Source organism: Centroberyx affinis, unplaced genomic scaffold (genome assembly GCF_046629955.1).
Source record: "Centroberyx affinis isolate AG114_WGS23_722 - 3 ecotype Tasmania unplaced genomic scaffold, CSIRO-AGI_Caff_v1 ptg003902l_1, whole genome shotgun sequence".
In the NCBI taxonomy this organism is placed as follows: Eukaryota; Metazoa; Chordata; class Actinopteri; order Beryciformes; family Berycidae; genus Centroberyx; species Centroberyx affinis.
Genome location: NW_027281738.1, coordinates 92,199 through 110,607, shown reverse-complemented (window position 1 = coordinate 110,607; position 18,409 = coordinate 92,199). Strand labels below are relative to the sequence as shown.

Sequence of the window (18,409 nt, the reverse complement as noted above, 5' to 3'; positions counted from 1 at the left end):
AAAATCATATCGAACAATAAAAATATTCTCAGATTTGGGTCCGAGAGACAAAATCTCATCAAATGGGGGTCCGTGGCCCTAATGTGGACTGAATTAGGGTCCTTGATATGAAAAAGGTTGAGAACCACTGCTGTAGAGCAGTGCAGTGATCTGCCTTATTCTGACTTGTTTCAACGTATACATTTGATCATTTACTGTACATCCTGGAGATTCATATGATTTATTAATATTTGTTGTACCAGTTTACGAAATACTATTATGTATATATCAGTAATTGTATTTTCATTATAGTTACTACTTTAAATGAACTCTGTAACCTTGGTGAGATTTTGATACTCGCTCATCTTGGGCTTTTTAATCATCTGCACATGTACATTTCTTTCCCTTTCTTTCTTTAGTTCTCTTAATGTACTATTATGTATAGCCTATATATTTTTTGTTTATTTGTTTTAATATGTGCAAATGTGCAACTAAAACTAAACTATTGACACTCATTTCTAGAAAATTCCTGAAACAAGTGAAGCTGCATTGGAAACAAGTGGAGTTGGTTTAAGAAAAATAAGATTTGAAGGCTGAATATGGGACTAAATGACCGGTTTTTTTTTTTGCATTACTGACGAAGGTGAGAACCACTTCCCGTCCCCCTGTCTTCTGGGCTGATCCTCCTCTCCACACTGTAACTCTCTGACAGAGGAGACTCATGGTGAAACATTGCCACCCAGTGGACAAAACTCTCAGCCTGTATAGCTCTGCGGCTCACGATGTTCTTATCTACAGCCACAAATATTCATCCCAGGCCGGAGAGCGCTGGTTTCTGGTTTCTGGTTTCAGGTCGTCTTCCAAGGAAATGCCAGCGGCTCACAGTCTGTTGTTCTCGGCATGTTTCTCATATCTCAGCCAGTCCCACGAGATTAAAAACAAAACTATAGTTATCGTCAATAGTGTGGTGAAACAAAACCACACTTTTTTTTTTTTTTGCCTTTGTCGATGTGTAACATTTCATGAAAGGGAGCCGTGTACAGGAATTATATCTCATACCGCGTTTACCGCATTCCAACTATAGCAAAAAAATCACTATAATTTCTGTATCATGTTCCTGTAGAGACTTAATGGAGTGTCTGTCAGTAGTGACTTTATTATATCCTGTGGTATTTTATCTCCTATAAGATTCCCATAGGGATTTATAGTGTATCAGTGACACTAAATGATGAGTTTATAGTGGCCTTATTGTACTATTGTACGAGAATAGTATGCATTATATTATGTTTTTTTGTAAAGGGGAAAATGCTGGAAGTTAGGCTATTCTGCCTTCAAAATAAAACCATAAAATCTGTCACTGTTGAAGAAAAATCTGAATTATTTGAGTGTACAGAACATCAAAAAAATGCATGAAAACACTCAGTGGAGTCATTACATCATTAGTGGGGTCTGAATCTTTAGCTGTATAATTGATTCTGAAAGGATTACATTCTGTTATGATGCATGGTACAGGCTATTTCCTGATGAAATGTGCCTTGAGGATTGCTACATTCAAGGTAAAAAAAAAAATATATATTGCGTAACTAAAAAAAACATACAATAAAACTTAAAAAGGTGTCTATTATCAAGAAAAACAAAACTGTGAAGGAATCCAGAAGCAACCACCAGTGAAATGCTCTGCGCTTACTATGTACTGAATGTACAGCTGTCAATTATACATTGTGCCACTGCTAAAATCAACTTTATTAAAACTGTAAACATCCTTCCAAGCTGTCTGGTAAATGTTCTGTGATTGAACCTTTCTTTGTGTATTTCTTTCGGCCCAATTCGGACAATATATATATGTGAAAAGGACTGTTTGGGGGACAAATCATTGGTATTTACCTTTACAGAATCCTTCTAAAATATATTTTTCTTTATTTTCACTTCAGTTTTCTTATTTTTTCTTTATTTTCTCGTTGTATCAGTGTTGCGACATACTTTCACAACAAAGTTGAAAATTCAGATTTATTTTTCTAGATTTATTTTGAATTTTATAACCAGAAGTCCTATTTCAATTCTGGCTGTCATGGTTTTATTTTGAAAGCTATGACCGGAAGTTTTATTTTAATTCTGTTTTTCATGATTTTATATTGGAAGTTGTGACCGGAAATCCTCTTTTAATTCTATTTGTCATGGCTTTTATTTTGAAAGTCCTAACCAGAAGTCATACTTTACATTACTCTGGTTAACTTGACACTGGTGACTGGACAGCCGGAGGAGGATCGGCCCAGAAGTCATGACATGGACCGGAGGCGGAGGAAATCCACGCACACCGGCGAGCTGTCAGCGCGGAGCGAGGCTTGAAACGGACAGCTACAGGCTGATATCGATTATAAATTAATTCACAGTGTGTATCGATAATGCTGGACGGCGAAACCTGATGAAGTTCACCAGAGATATTTGCCGGCTGCTGGGTTTAGGAGGCGGTGAGTAAACTGTCAGCCGGTCGGTGCAACTTTTCATTCCGTGTTACATCAGAAACATAGAGGAGCTTTAACTGATTTATCAAACTGAAAAGGTGCATTTCATCTAATAATATGTTCAGAGATATGCTTCAAAATATACAAAAATGCCCCAAAACATGTACTTGTACATATAGAAGACATTTATTCTAAATATGAGTTTGAGTTTATTATATTCTTACTCAGTTAAATAGAAGCAGAAGTTACATAAGAATAAGGGCCTATATAAACAAATATGCAGACAAATAAACATTTCTCTAATTTTTTCCTTTTTTCCTTTTCTCCCCTTTCCTTAATTATTATTATTATTTTATTATTTATATTTTGGACGCTGGAATTTGTTTTCCTGTGATAGTATATAGTATATGCAGAATATCCAAATATATCCAAGTATATCCAAAATATATTGTGGCCAGTTATATACAAATAAATATGTATATAAAATGTATATAAATACATTTTGGGGGCATTTTTTTTTTTTTTACATTTTGAAGTATATGTCTAAACATATTCAGAAGTAATAGGCTTATGTGAAATGTTTTTTTTACATTATAGTGTGATTACAAGTTTTGTATTACATTGAATTGAAGAACACAGTGACTTCCTCCTGTCTCTCTCCCTCTCCCTATCTATCTCTCTCTAATTCAAACACACACACACACACACACACACACACACACACACACACACACACACACAGGTCTGTGTACATACACGCCAACAGGTGACATGGGAGTTGCACTCTTTGTTTCCACATGTTGGGACAGAGGGACGCTGTGTGTTAAAACCAAAACATTTGACTAGTCATTTGAATGTGCACTAACTCCACAAGAATGCACAGAATCTGGTTCGACCACAACTGCAGGCTCCTGTCTCCGGTCGGCCCTTTGTGAGAAATAACCACTGTAATGCAGTAATAAATGTTAGAAGGATGCCGTGCAGATATCTCAGCAAAACTGTAAGTTAACATAGGAATGACAGTGATTCAGTGGGAGACATTAAATAGGAGAAGTAGGACGAGGTCACTGTTGAGTCACACAGACACACTTTAAAAACTAGCCCTAAACTTGAAGTCCCTATTGGAATTTTATAGTTATAGTTATTATTATAGTTTTCAATGGGAAAGACATGACAGACGTAATTTCACAGCCTAAAACCTGTGAAAACTGAACTGCTTTATTTGAAATCTGTTTACCGACAGTAGACCCAGTAAAATGTCACATCACACAGCCCGGTGTCACACAGATTTCGTGAAATAAGCACGATGAAATATGTTTCACTACCATGAAAGGATGACATGAAAGTAGCTGTTGACATTGAAATAGCGGGGATGGGCGGAGACGTTTACCTCTGACGACACAGGTTCAATTCCCAACTCGTTTTCTACTGTGAGGGAAGTTTTAATCTTAAGTGAAAGTTTTTCTTATTTAACCCATGACCAAAACTGTAACCCTAACCTTAACCAAAGTTGTTTAACTTGCCTAAACTGAACCGTTAGCGAACCTTTTCATGCCGAACAGCTGAAAATCATCTGTCCAATTTGTGCTGTTGTCACTTAATCCTTTCATGGTGGAGGATATTCTTCTGTATCTTCACATTATTTGTGTCCACAACACGAAATCTGCGTTTCAGAGTTTGTGGTGTGAAGGAACTGTGTGGACATGAGCAAACCTCTGCCACCCTGCCAGTCCCACCGGTGGGTCCATCTTTACAAACACATGTGACACGGACAAGCTTTGTTCAAACCAATCTCTGAACCCATCGTCTATCGGTCTGATGACGATCTAAGACTAAGTATTGATGACAGGCCAAGACTTCCTCTTCCGTGCGCCTGAGACGCGAGAGTCGAACGTTTCTCCACACAATACACAAACATCAATACTTTTTGTAGGTGTTTTAGGTCCGGATGGCATTTCGGCTAATCTCTATAAACAGATATCTGCTCAACTCCAACTCCATTCTCGCGTCTCAAGTTGCTAATCGGACTGTAAACAATGACCGGCGCACGGAAGAGGAAGTCTTGGCCCGGATGTCCGCTGGCTACACCGGAAACCCCGAAATATTGGCCGTCGCCCCCAGAGTCTAATCGTCGTCAGACGGATAGACGATGGGTTCAGAGATTGTGTTCAAACCCACAGAACTTTACTTTAAAGTCTACTCAAGATCCCAAGGTTTCCAAAGATACCAAACATGTCAGGCTGAAGTACAGAGAAATGCGTATAAATGGTGCAAAAGACATCTAGATCTTCTCCATTTCCTGTAAGGGCGCAGCCATAAAAAAATGGCGTCTTGTGTTTGAATATTTCACTCAGTGTAAGCAGCTGTAGCTTCAATGAAGCGTTGGAACAGCAGATACAGAATATGGATGTGACACTGTCGTACACTCGTACAACTTTGAAGCTACTTAAGGGAAAATGTAAGGGGAAATTCAGGGTGCAAAGACAAAACCTTAACCTTCTCACTTTGGATAACGCTAGTCACATACGATCAATCAACGTATTACACCGCTTTGTTGAATACTCAATTCTGGTTGGCCGTTGAACGCATTTCACATCTGTTTCGCATCTATGTCACGTCTAATCATGTCACTCTGCAGTCAAGAAGTCCAGTAGATTTTGTTGATTTGTAATCGAATTAACTATAGGGACACCTTGTGGCAAAAAAGACTCTGCTCCTTGGTTGCTGCAGACAATCCTGCTGGACTTAATTGTTGGCGGAAACTTGTAAAAAAACATCATTTAAAATCAGTATTTCATGACAAATGGAAGTCACTGTGTATCATCACAAAATAAGCCTCAGCAGTGTGATGATCTACCGGGGACACATGGATGATATTTTGCCTGTATTCTCATCATGTAACAGGCAACTTCACTAATGGGCCGATCTCCTGAAACTCATTGTATTTCTTTGACAAAGTTAAATATATGAACAATCAGTTATAATGAAGAGAAGAAATAGCTGGTTAACGCCGACTCAGCAGCAATCAGCAGCCATGTTAGACAAAACTACTGGAGCAATAAAACATCATCAGTCAAATGAGTTGTGTGTGTGTGTGTGTGTGTGTGTGTGTGTGTTTCTGTATGTGTGGGTGTGGACTCATGTGCCTGTATGTGTGTGTTTGTTTATATTTCTGTGTGTAGGTGTGTGTGTGTGTGTGTGTGTGTGTGTGTGTGTGTGTGTCTAAGGAGGGGCAGATGATAATTACAGTGTACCACAGACGCTCGCTTATTAGCCTTTAGTTTCCTTTTCCTCGAGCTGATTCAGTTAGAGGTAATGAGAGAGACCGAACATAGAAAGAGGAATGTGTGTCTGTGTGTCTGTGTGTGTGTGTGTGTGTGTGTGTGTATATCTGTGTGTGTGTGTGTGTGTGTGTGCGTGTGTGTGAAAGAAAGAATCAGAAAAAGGGCAGGGCAACCACACCCTTTTTTTATAGTCATACCATCGTTGCATATGAATAAAAATCAAATCACAGTAGTAGTTCAGTCAGTTGGTTTTCTGTGTGCGTGTGTGTGTGTGTGTGTGTGTGCATTGAGAGAGAAAGAAATATAGGCGTGTGTGTGTGTGTGTTGAGAAACTTAGAGCGAGGTAGAGATGGAGCTAGTGTGTGTGCATCAAGGTTTTTTATAATTTTTGATCTTTATTAGTTTTAATTGTTATATAGTTTTCAAGTTGTATTTCAATTTCAGTTTATTATTAATTCATTTTCAGCGTTTTTTTTTTTTTTTTTACAAATCTTTAGTTTTAGATCAGTTTTTATTTAGTGTCAGTTTCAGTTTTTTTTATTTTTTATAATGATATACGTTGTATTGAGTAATACAAACAATACAATTACAAATTCTTTTTTTTTTTTAATTAACATGAATTTTTTCAATTAATGTTTAGGAAAATAGCCCTAAATTATTTTTCCTATTCTTTTTTTTTACCCTGCACATAAACAAAAAGACAAAAACTAAAAACATCTAATATTTATTTGTATGTAAGTTTACTGACTGCTTTTTAAAACCTAGTTTCCATCTTAACATTTAGTTTTATTTAACGATAATAACTTTGGTGTGCCTTTGATTTGGAGAGGGAGATGAGAGAGAAGTCTGCATGTTTATGTGTGTGTGTGTTTGAGAGGGGGGAGGAAAGTGTGTGTGCGTGTGTGTGTGTGTGTGTGTGTGTGTTTTGTGACTTTTATCGCTGTAATGAACACACAGCCTCTCTCTGGCCTTGAGACTCCACAGGTGGTTTTCATATCGAACACTGAAACGCGGTTTGTTTTGTTACAACTCACATGACTATTTTTGGCCAAACAACATTCTTCCAGTGGAGTTAAAACAGCACACAGTAAGCTTTTTCTACTGCAGTGTCAACCCCAACTGATTGTTCATATAGACCTGTTGCACATGGCAGTTACATTCATGTTCAATTTAAATGAGCAAGGCTGTTGACATTTTGGGAATTATGCGTGAGCTTAACATGCAAAATAAATTCCTGCTGTCGTGTGGAAACCTGGCGAATAAATTTTTTCTCTTTCTTACTTGATGTAAAAGTTTCCATGGCTTTTCATCTACTGAGTAAATATTATGAACTTAAGCTTAATGAAACCCACTCAAAACACACTGAATTATGTCAAATTGCATGTTTATCAAGAGAAGGCTGTTTTCTCTTCTCTTGAAAAGTTGAGTCTTCAGAGACGTCGTCATCTGACAGCAGTGACATTTTAGCAGTGTTTTTATTTAATCAAAAACTGGTTTCAGATTAAAGTTGAAGAGCTTGTGTCCTGTTGTGGGCTGGTCAGAATTAAAATGAGAACAGTATGTGGTGGTAAAAGTGGTGAAATGCTTGTGGAACAGCTTTGGCTGTGATACAACAGTGAGTGAAATCAGCTCTTGTTCGGTCGCTGTACTGAAACGGGGAACAAAATGATCGGATGGTTAGAGATTGCTTTGGAGAGCTGGGTGTAAAAACATGCGCTACTATTGCGAAACAAGAGTTTTTACCTTTATTTATCCAGGAAAGTCAACTTAGCATGCATGTTGGTTTCCAGCGTCTTTAACCTCTTCCGTCTCTCCTCCCAAACCTTTGTCATAAACTCCAGTTCACCTTCAACTCTGTCAGGCCTTTGGAAATATTCTGAGACATGACATCTACCCTGATAGACCCAAGGTGTTAAAGCAATACCATGTTTTTGGGAGATTGGCCTGTTCCTCAGCTTACTTGTTAAGTGATAAGAATGCAGACACCAGACTCATCCATGTGTCCCCAGTAGATCATTGGCTTCTATGCTGCATGCTAACACTTTAGCATTCTCTATGTTGAGTGATAGTAGGCGACTAGCATTATCTCACAAGTGAGAAATGAGAGCTTGTAGCAGCTCTAAAGCGAAATGGTAATTAATCCTAAATGATATGTCTGGCAGTTTTGTGTTGGAGATTGGTAAAATTTACACAAAATATGATATAAAAAATGATAGACTGTTTTGGACTATCCAGGACTACTTTCCCTGTTTCTATAGGAAGTGAAGCTGGTGAGCGATAAGAGACTGTGTGCAGATAAACAATCACTGCACAGGGGATGAATATGTGGTCGCTCATCTGAAATATTCAAATATAAATACAAAAAATAAACCTGGCTACATCAGCTATATTGAGTTAATGCTAATATGTTTTGTTTAATTTATGAATCTACAGGCCATCTATTATTATTACTAAACAAGTCAGTCTTCTTACTTTGGATAATGCTAGTCACCTACTATCACTCAACATAGTGTATGCTAAAGTGTTAGCATGAAGCACCGGAGCCAATGATCTACTGGGGACTCATGGATGATTTTGGTGTCTATGTTGTCATCAGAGGTTTGATTCTCTGCCCGAAACCGAGACCGGCCCAGCCTGGCCCGACCCAGATATAACGTCTTTTTTTAATTTTATTTTTTATAATTGGGGTGGGGAGTAAGCTATTTGGTGTGATAATCAGAATGTTATATGTAGGCCCCGGATGTATATATATAAATATATATATATATATATATATATATATATATATATATGTATATAGGAATGCGCAAAGGCTGCTGGGGTTTGTTGAACCAACTGAAACAAGTTTCGCTTCAGTGTTGCGCTATTCATTAAGATCCCGTGCGTAATTCTGAACAGATTTTTGTCATTCAAACAACTCGGAATTAGTTTACTTATAAACAGCCAACTTACTAAGAAAATTGCGGTTTTAATCCGGGCTCGGGCCCATAAATGCAGCCAATAGAACGGGCCCATGCCGGGCTCAGACAGGACGTGCACAGGCTCGGGTCGGGCTTGTTTTTTTGGGCCCGATCTAAGGTCTGGTTGTCATCATTTAACAGGTAAGCTAACAACGGATCGATCTCCCAAAAACTCTGTGTATTCCTTTAATGAGCCAGTCATTACGTGTTGGCAGTACTGTAGCAGCGAGCTCAGCAGCCCAGTCCTGCAGAAGATTACCACATGGCTTACACAGGCGTTACTCTTCTGTGTGTTTATCAAGACTGAGCAAGGCAAAGACAAATGTTGGTCATTTTGGATCTTGCTTGTACAGCACCTCGCACTAGCAGGACCAAGTCTCCGAGTGCCTTAAACAAGCATCCTATTCCCTCACAAACATCCTGCTCCCCTTCCCTCCCTGGCTGTTCCTCCTCTCTGCCTCTGTTCGGTCCCGCTGCGACTCGAGGGAGGCGGCGGCGGCGGCGGCGTGGCCCTAATGCCAAACAGATTCAGTTTCTGCTCATTCCAAAAGTTTCTGCCGGACGGTCTATTCCTGGACGGAGCTCCCTCCCCTCCACTTTCATCTGTCAACATCTTGTGTTCGAGGGAAAAGAATGTTGGCCTTGAGACCAGACACTCAGTCCAGCAACGTTTTATCCTTCATTTATCCAGGGAAGATTTGCTGAACATGCTTGCTGTTTTTCAGCCCTGGCCTGCTGCTCACTCATACAGTCGCACATGTTTGCCCACTGGGAGCTGCCCAGTTCAACCACAGTCTTCTGCTGTTGGCCGCTGAGCAGCTCCACTGGAGCAATTAGAGGTTGAGTGCCTCGCTTAAAGTGATAATCTGCAACATTTTCATATGAATAAATGTCTGTTTTGCTACTCTCTATTGGTGATTGATATAACACAGTAGTGTTTCAGCCTATAGCCTCAGTTCATGAAAGCTTTTGCTTTTGTTGTTCTAAACAACCAGTAGGGCTGCACAATAATGGAAAAAATTATAATCCTGATTATTTGTCTTGGCTTCAGGAAACAGAATTATTTTATTGCACTTCTGCACCTTAACATATATTTTCACTTTTCACTTTTCCTAGTGCAGTATTCCTCAAAGTAGCAGCAGCTCGAAAGTCTTGTTTTCTCTCTTACTGTTACTCTTATTGTGATCCTAATTTACAAAATTCAAATAATAAATAATTACTACTGTTTACTTTGGGCTGCAGCTATAATCTGAAGGCAAACTTGACTCAGAATCTGTACTTGTTTATTGTGATCTGGTTTAAAATCAAAGTGTCTCCAGATGACAGGTTATGATCCGCTGTTAGGAACTAAAACAACGTTATTAGGATTTTCCTCTCTAACATCGGGCCGATCCGTTCGTTTCCACTTTGATTGTCGCTACGTTTGTCCAAAGTTGGCACAAAGTAAAGTTTGTCTGCTGCAGCTCTATCTTAACTTTCTATTTGATCACACGATGCATTCAAAGGTTGTGATTGGTCAGGTATAATGGAAGCGCTTGATATTCCAAACTGGGACTTTCAGAGGAATTGAAACACCGATCCCTGTCAAGTGCAGTGCAGAGACACCACAGCAATGAGCACTTAGCAACAAAGATGTTGCCAACATAAGAAAAACTCATTCACTTTCCCCACATGTACGTATATTTTCCCAGCATGTCAAATGCAAAGTAACAGACTGTTTGAGATTGAACAGTTTGTGCTATTGTTTAAGGACACTCATGGTCTTCTTTGGCTTTTGATGGCAGCAGGATTGATTAAGACTTAACAGTTAAGGTAAAGACGCGGTCACATGCCAGAGATTTTTTGGCTGGCAATTTACAGCTCAAGTGCCCTCAAGGCTAGAGATTTCATCCCTCGAGAACAGTGAGTTTCACAGAGCTTCCTGGCTGCAGCTGGCTGATAGCGGAGACCTTGTTAGCAGGTCAAGGGAGGATATACTGAGGACAGCTTCGCTTTTTTAGTTAGAGGAACGCCATCGCTCCGCGGGTGTTCCGGTCGTTCTCTCTCACTCAAGATCTCAAGAGAGCTTTTCCTTTGGTAAATTTCACGAAATGCAGTCATCGTCCAGCCTGCCGCCTGACCGAACTGCAGACCTGGGAACTCGATCCCTAACACTGACTGCTTCTGTTGTCGCTGTGAAATAAGACAAACTCTTCTGAGGGAGGAAGACTGTATGATTCTCTCCAGCCTGGTCTGAAGGCAGTGCAGTTGCTTCTTTCTGCCCTGTGTTTGAGGCAGCGCTTTGTGTTGCAGTAATTAAATTTCACTTCATTGTCTATCATCTCAAAAACGTTATTTTATGCACAGCTCTTTTAACATGACTTCAGACTTTCTTTTCTGAATTTGTGATAAAGTGGGCCACACTGACTAAAACAAAACGTCAATCTCTGCATCGGAGAAATTTTTGTTTATACTTTTAGATTCTTGCAGCTCCATTCTGGTGCTTGGGTGAATGCAAATTTCCTTTTGATAGGGCAAGAGTCGCCAAAAGCTCATAAATGTGGGCGTGTCATATGTAAATGACCGGTTGTTTGCACATGATCTTCAATCAAGAGCTGCTTCTGCATTATCAGTCTATAAAAGGAAAAGGATTAAAAGGAAGCTCACTTACTTTATTTATCTGAAACACATCCATAATACATCAACTGTTGTTCTTATATTTTTAAAGGTCCCATATGGTGTAAAGCAGGACTCCCCTTGCCTCTTTGATTATAAAGGAGTTGGATGGTCTATCTAAACATGGTGAAAGTATCAAAACGCACGGTCGCCAACTAAATCCACACAATCCATATTAGAAAAGCGAGCCTCTAAACGAGCCGTTTGGACTTCCGTAACTTTGTGGCGTCACAAAGGTTCGCTCATTATCATTTTTGTAAGAAATAACAGACTAACAAAGTGTTTTTTTCAAAGCGGTTGAGCGGTTGTCATTGTTTATTAACCGGAGAGTTTTCCCTACCTGTAGCTGCTGGGCCACAGCGTCTCACGTTTCACTCTTGAAACGGTCAGCCAATCGGAACAGAGGGGTCGTTAATATTAATGAGCCTTAAAGACACAGCGACAGAAACAGCCTGTTCTTGGTAAGGCTCAGAGAGATGCTGGAAAATGAACGTGTAGAAATGGATTGAGAGTGTTTTTGGTACATGACACCACACACACAGCTTTGAATGGACCTCAAGACACAAAATAAAACTCTGGAAAGTGGAGAATATGGGACTTTTAAAGAGTGGTTGTTAACTTGCTGCATTTGCTGCTTACTACATTTGAGTTCCAAAATGAACCTTTGAGTGTTTGTGTAGTCTGTTCATTTGCATTTGACTTTTTGAAAATACATATACTATTCCCACTATGTCTTCCTTCATGCATCCTGTCACTTTCATGTCTTCATCATCAACCTGGAAAAAGAGGAGAGCTAGAAAGGGGGGGGGGGGGGGGGGGGAGACTGAGAAAAAACGAGGAAAACTTGAGCAAGAGCAAGAAAAAGAGATAAAATAGAGCAGAGACAGAGACATCTTCATGGCAGACAGAGAAGAAGACAGGCAGAAGTTGACCTCAACCAGGAAGCCTGGCTAATATTGCCGTTATTTAAATCACTCATGGTATTTTGCATGTTGTGTTTTGTTTTCTCCGCCTGTCTCAGCCTTCTTCATCAAACACCATAGAAGCCCGTCTACAACCTGCTGATACTCGCCACAGTTCAGCTGACTGTGCTGCACGTTTCACCCACCTGTGTCGGTATTAAATGTTTTCCCAGGCCAGGTGTGTGTGTGTGTGTGTGTGTGTGTGTGAGAGAGAGAACGAGGCTTGTGTTGTGCAGATATCCTATCAGGCTGTCCTCCCTCCTTCCTCCTGGCTTTTTGGTTGAGGACACACAGGTGAAGAACACAGCTGGGAGGACGGAAAGAGAGAGGAGGGAAGGATTTTCTTTCTGCTTCCATCTCTCTCTCTCTCTCGAATACGCTGAGTGTACAAAACCTCGGGAACTCCTTCCCAATATTGAGTTTCACAGAGTTTAGTGCGATCTGTGTCTCAGTCCTTAATCTGCCTTTTCCCACAGCTCCATCTCCCCTTCATGACTGAAGTAGATTAGGTTATAAGGGGTCGTGTAGCTTTCCCCCGGATTCGCCTCGTCAGTCTAGTTCATGGAAAGTTCATGGAAAGAGGAGGCGGTCCTGATATTTAACTCCTTAAAGTTATATTATAAAGCAAATTCCCATTACAAATGTGAATTATTTATATTGCAATCACCTCAGGAGATAGGAGGCATTAAATTCTGATCATTTCACATACTGAACACTCAGTAGTTTAAAGGGAGGGAAACCATAAATATAGTTGAAGGTAAATCATCAGCTTTAGCAAAGAGAATGGTCATTAGTTCAGTGAAAATGAGCACCAGCCAAATGCGGGTAAATTAGCTGTATTTTGGTTGAAGTGTGTCGACTACCAGCTACTTTGGCAGCTAACCAGCCATCTTTTGGGAGTTTACTGTTTTCTATATACAATAGAGTTGGCTGGTTGAAACACTCAAGTCCCAAGTGAGTTTTTGGGCGAAGCCTCTTGAGAGATTTTAATTTTGTCCTTTTTCAATACGTGGAAATGTTAAATTATTTCAGTCATTGTTGTTTCGATGTCATGGTGTCACATTTCACCCAGTAGCCTTCCTGTAAAAAAAGGGCTGATGACACTTGATACTTTCTATCAATGAGATCAACACTGTGTGAGTGTACTTCTGTGTGTGTGTGTGTGTGTGTGTGTGTGTGTGTGTGTGGTGGATGTGTGTTGGTATTGACTGTTCTCCCGGACACGAGTGGTGAATTTATTAAGAGAGAAATTGAAAAGCTGTTTTTTCTCGGTGAGTATAAAGTGCTGATGAAGTTTCTTGCTCCTTTCACATTCTGGCTGCATGCTCACTTTGTGCTTTGCCGTGTGTTCTTGGTCTGTTCTTGATGCTGCTTTTTTGGCCAGGTCATCATTGGAAAAAGAGATTCTTAATCTCAGTGGGGCTAACCTGGTAGAATAAAGGTTAAAATGAGTAAAACAGAGAGAGAGGGGCAGGAAGAGAGAGAGCGGGAGAGAGAAATGTTCCTCTCTGGAATATTTCTGGAATGCTTCCGGCTACCTGAGCTCTATTCCTGTCCTGAGGCTCGCTGATATTTCTGGCGTGGTGACCCTGAGTGTGGGGAAGGGAGGAGGACCCCCCCCCCCCAACCTTGAGGCTTGTTTGTGTGTGTGCGTGTGTGTGTGTGTGTGTGTGTGTGTGTATGTGTGATCGTATACTGTATGTGCTGTTAACTGTTGTATTACCCTATGCAACGGTTCACAACAACAAGTATGAAAAGCTTTCACTTTAATAAGGAAAGATTGTCAATTAGCTCAGTGTTTACCAAGAGCTGGCATAGCAACCAATAAAACCAGAGGTGGACAGTAACTAAGTATATTTACTCGAGTACTGTACTTAAGTACAATTTTGAGGTACTTGTACTTTACTTGAGTATTACCATTTTATGCTACTTTATACTTCTACTCCACTACATTTCAGAGGGAAATGTTGTACTTTTTACTCCACTACCTTTATTTGATAACTTAACTTACTAGTTACTTTGCAGATTCGGATTATTAATACAAAATAGAATCAACTAATAAATTGTGATGTATTATTATAGATTGCTGTAAGCTACCCAGCAGTATATAAAGTAGTGGAAATCAGCCCCACCTTTTCCAGCTGCAACATTAATAATAATAATATATAATATATACTGTATTATTCTGAAATGGGCCATTCTGCATAATGAGTACTTTCACTTTTGTTGCTTTAAGTACATTTTGAATACTTTTGTACTTTTACTTAAGTAACATTTTGAATTCAGGACTTTCACTTGTAACAGAGTATTTTTATACTGTGGTATTTCTACTTTTACATAAGTAAAAGATCTGAGTATTTCTTCCACCACTGAATAAACCATGGCTTGCTGTGCATTATGGGAATTATCAGCACGGCTATAACACATCTCTGTCCAATCAGATTGCATGGCTGAAACCTGTACAACTCATTAAACAGAATTATTACATTTACCTCATTAATATTCAACTCAGTTGCTATTTTTGATGCACTGATGCACTGCATTAATCTCAAATGGGGGAATTATTGTTTTTGGCCAATAGCTTAGTTTTGCAAACTGATTGAAATGTTATCATGCAAAAAGTAACACAAGCTTCTACTACATAAATGAGTCAATCAGCCTTCTGTAGATCTGACAAATATTTCTGTGTCCCTAGAATGAAAATGGATGACAGAAAAGTAAATAAATAATAATGTTTTGTTGAAGGTGGACGCCCTGCTGCCCACACAGCACCGTGTTTTCATTCTTAAGAGGTGAAACATTAGTTCACACCCACTCTCTCCCTCTATTCGCATCATCCAATCACAAGCTGCCACGGGATTATCTGTATCGTTTTGCATGGATAATGTGCGAGACAGGCACACACACGCACACAGACTCACACACACACACACACACACACACACACACACAAAGCTATGATGAGAGGGATGAGAATCACAAAATGCATGTAAGGCTTTAGGTGACATTTTAGAAGTTTCAATCTAAAATAGGATATCAACCATTTGAAAAAAAATATGTGTACTCTAAATTATTGCTGGCATGAACATAAAGCCTATTATGATTTTCTAGTTATTGAGTCATGTTAAAATTGTTTTGTGAGAATAGAATCATCTGTGTTTTTGAAGTACTGATGAACACATTTCACAAATGGATACCGCCTTTTGGAATGAAACCCTTCATTTCCAATCAATTAATAACTAAGCACACCTGAGATTTTTGTCTCAATAAAGTGTGCTGCTCTGAAATCTGGATCATTTCCTCATTTAGTTCAAATTTTTTTGGCCAGCTGAGAACAATGCCATTCAAATTCAGGTGGCACCGAATAACGGCACAGAGACGCCTGAAAATGTGGCGCGGTTCATCGGGAGCGTGAATGTAAGCTGAACCAAAATACAGGGAATGACCCCAAAATGCAAGGGTTCATGGGTATAAGGAGACGGATGTTGACATCTGATAGCCAGCAGTTCCTTGTGCTTAGAAAGCCTAGCAGAATAAAATAAATAGAGGGCAAACCGCAGTCTGGACTGATGCTCATTAGGGATGGGACAGTATATTGAAATTCAATATATCGCAATAAGAAATTGTGACAATACGTATTGTGGGGCAGAAAAATTAATTGTGATATTAGCTATATTTTATTCTGCTGTAGTAATCACAGATGAGACGCTTGAACATCACAATTTCACAAGCTCTCCATCCAAAGTATATTATTGTCACTTTGTAATGACATTTTTAAATTGTTGTTTACATCCAAGCGAGCCGATGCCATCGCTAGAAAGATTTGTGGCTCAGAAATTAAATCAGAAATAAATCTCAGTCAGACTTTGTTGTCACTGAACTTTAATTTGTTACATCGAATCGTGAACTCCATATCGAGCATGGAATCGTATCGTGAAATAAGCATATTGTCCCATCCCTAATGCTCATATTCAGCTATTTCTTCACGTGATCTTTAATGGCGTGAACACCAGAGAAGGGAAATTACAGTAAAGACACAAGTCCATCATGTTTAGCTAAAGTTATAGGGACTTGAATCAGATTCGGTTTGACTCAGAACTGGACTGGTTTTGACCCTAACCCACCAAAATCTCTAATTTCGCAGCATGAGAGATCACCAAAACTCTGTCCAATAAACGAGTTACTCATGAGTCCAACTGACTTTTGTTTACAAGCCTGGTTTTTGGGAACTGAAACCAGCTTTCATGTGTATCAGCCTGCCACACATCAAAGTATGCCAGACTCTAGGAATGTGGGTGGCAGGGATCCAGAGGCCTAGTGGTTAGGTAGGCTGTCCTGCAACCGAAAAGATCACAGGTTTGATTTCCGCAAGAGCCAGCGGTGTTGTTTGCGTCAGCAGTCGGACGTCCTGTCCAAGACTCCTCGATCCAGACATACAGCACTCCTACTTGCTCGCTCATTTTCAGTCACTCTGGATGACGGCGCCAGATAAATGTCTAAAATGTTAATGTGTGTGTAGACCTGTACGAACCTGTGAGGGAGCCGAGCGGACAAACACAAACACTTTCATTTCTCTGTAATCACGGTGCATTCAAATTGTCAGAGAAAGCAGATATAGAAAGGTGTATCTTTCCATGTAGTGTCTTGTCGCTCTAATGGCATGACAGGAAAATCCAAATGCAATGCAGTATATATAATATGCCTGTTAAATGTGTGTGTGTGTGTGTGTGTGTGTGTGTGTGTGTGTGTGGATGTGTCTAGATGGCCCAGGTGAGGAGGAGATGGAGGTTCGGGGCGAGGCTCCTGGCCAGACAGGCAGAGGAAAAGACAGCTGCATTTCACAGGTAGACACACACAGGGCAAAGAAACATAACTGTAAATTACTGTAGAAACACAGACATATAACCATAGATCACTGTTTACTCAGTTATAGAAACATAGAAACGTAACCATAGATCACTCAGTTATAGAAGCATAGAAACATAACCATAGATCACTGTTTACTCAGTTATAGAAACATAGAAATGTAACCATAGATCATTCAGTTATAGAAGCATAGAAACATAACCATAGATCACTGTTTACTCAGTTATAGAAACATAGAAACGTAACCATAGATCACTGTTTACTCAGTTATAGAAACATAGAAACGTAACCATACATCACTCAGTTATAGAAGCATAGAAACATAACCATAGATCACTGTGTACTCAATTATAGAATCAGGAATGTAACCATAGATCACTGTTTGCTTAGTTACAGAAACATAGAAACATAATCACTGTTTACTCAGTTATAGAAACAACACTGTACACTACTGTATTTCCAGCCATGGGAAAATAACTGTAGGTTATTACCCACACACATAACATAACTGTAGATTACAGTATTTTTAATCATTAAAATAACTAGAATACTGTGTTACCTATAGAAACAGAACTGTGGATTACTGTAGAAACATATTAACATGCCTGTAGATTACTGTAGAAATATATTATCATGCCTGTAGATTACTGTAGAAATATAGAAATGTAACTCTAGATTACTGTCTAAACAGTGTATAACTGTAGATTAATTTATTCTCATTTATAGAAACAAAACTGTAGCTCTTATGGAAAATAAAAATCATGCCAGTGTTAGTCTTTATTTTAAAGCCTGTAAAGCCTTCTATCAGTTGTCTACAGTTGTCTGGATTATGTGTGTGTGTGTGTGTGTGTGTGTGTGTTTGTGTGTGTGTCTGTGTGTGTGTGTGTGTGACAATGTATTGAGCAGGACATGCTGAGCGGGGAGGAGGGTTTGAGTGATGAGGAGCGAACAAGACGGAGAGCAGAAAGGAGGAGAGCCAAGAGGAAAGTGAGTGGAGAGTCTGCTGTGAAACCTCAGTCCTGCAGGGCTACAGATCCAGTCATTCCTGGGTCAAAAAGGCTCCAAAATGTGGTTGTAACACTTTGCGATGGGTGGAGTGTGTGTGAGTGTATAGAGTATCTCACTTTTATCAGCCAGACATTGCCTGTCCTCCAAGTCTTCATCTGGTACTTGGTTCTATCTTGTTTATTTTGAGAAAGGTATGCAGAAATGTCGACTGAATGCCGACTTTATCATTTCAC

At 39.5% G+C, this 18,409-nt stretch overlaps 1 protein-coding gene across 1 annotated transcript in view; it reads left to right on the top strand.

Moving 5' to 3' along the window:
• The first annotated feature begins 2,282 nt into the window (after positions 1-2,282).
• Positions 2,283-18,409, top strand: part of LOC139663056 (uncharacterized) — a 29,281-nt gene continuing 13,154 nt past the window's right edge. The window contains exons 1-3 of the mRNA XM_071541585.1: positions 2,283-2,447; positions 17,064-17,146; positions 18,075-18,155. Of these exons, the coding sequence (XP_071397686.1) occupies positions 2,402-2,447; positions 17,064-17,146; positions 18,075-18,155 (210 nt within the window). The 5' untranslated portion in view covers positions 2,283-2,401. The remainder of the gene's footprint in view (positions 2,448-17,063; positions 17,147-18,074; positions 18,156-18,409) is intronic.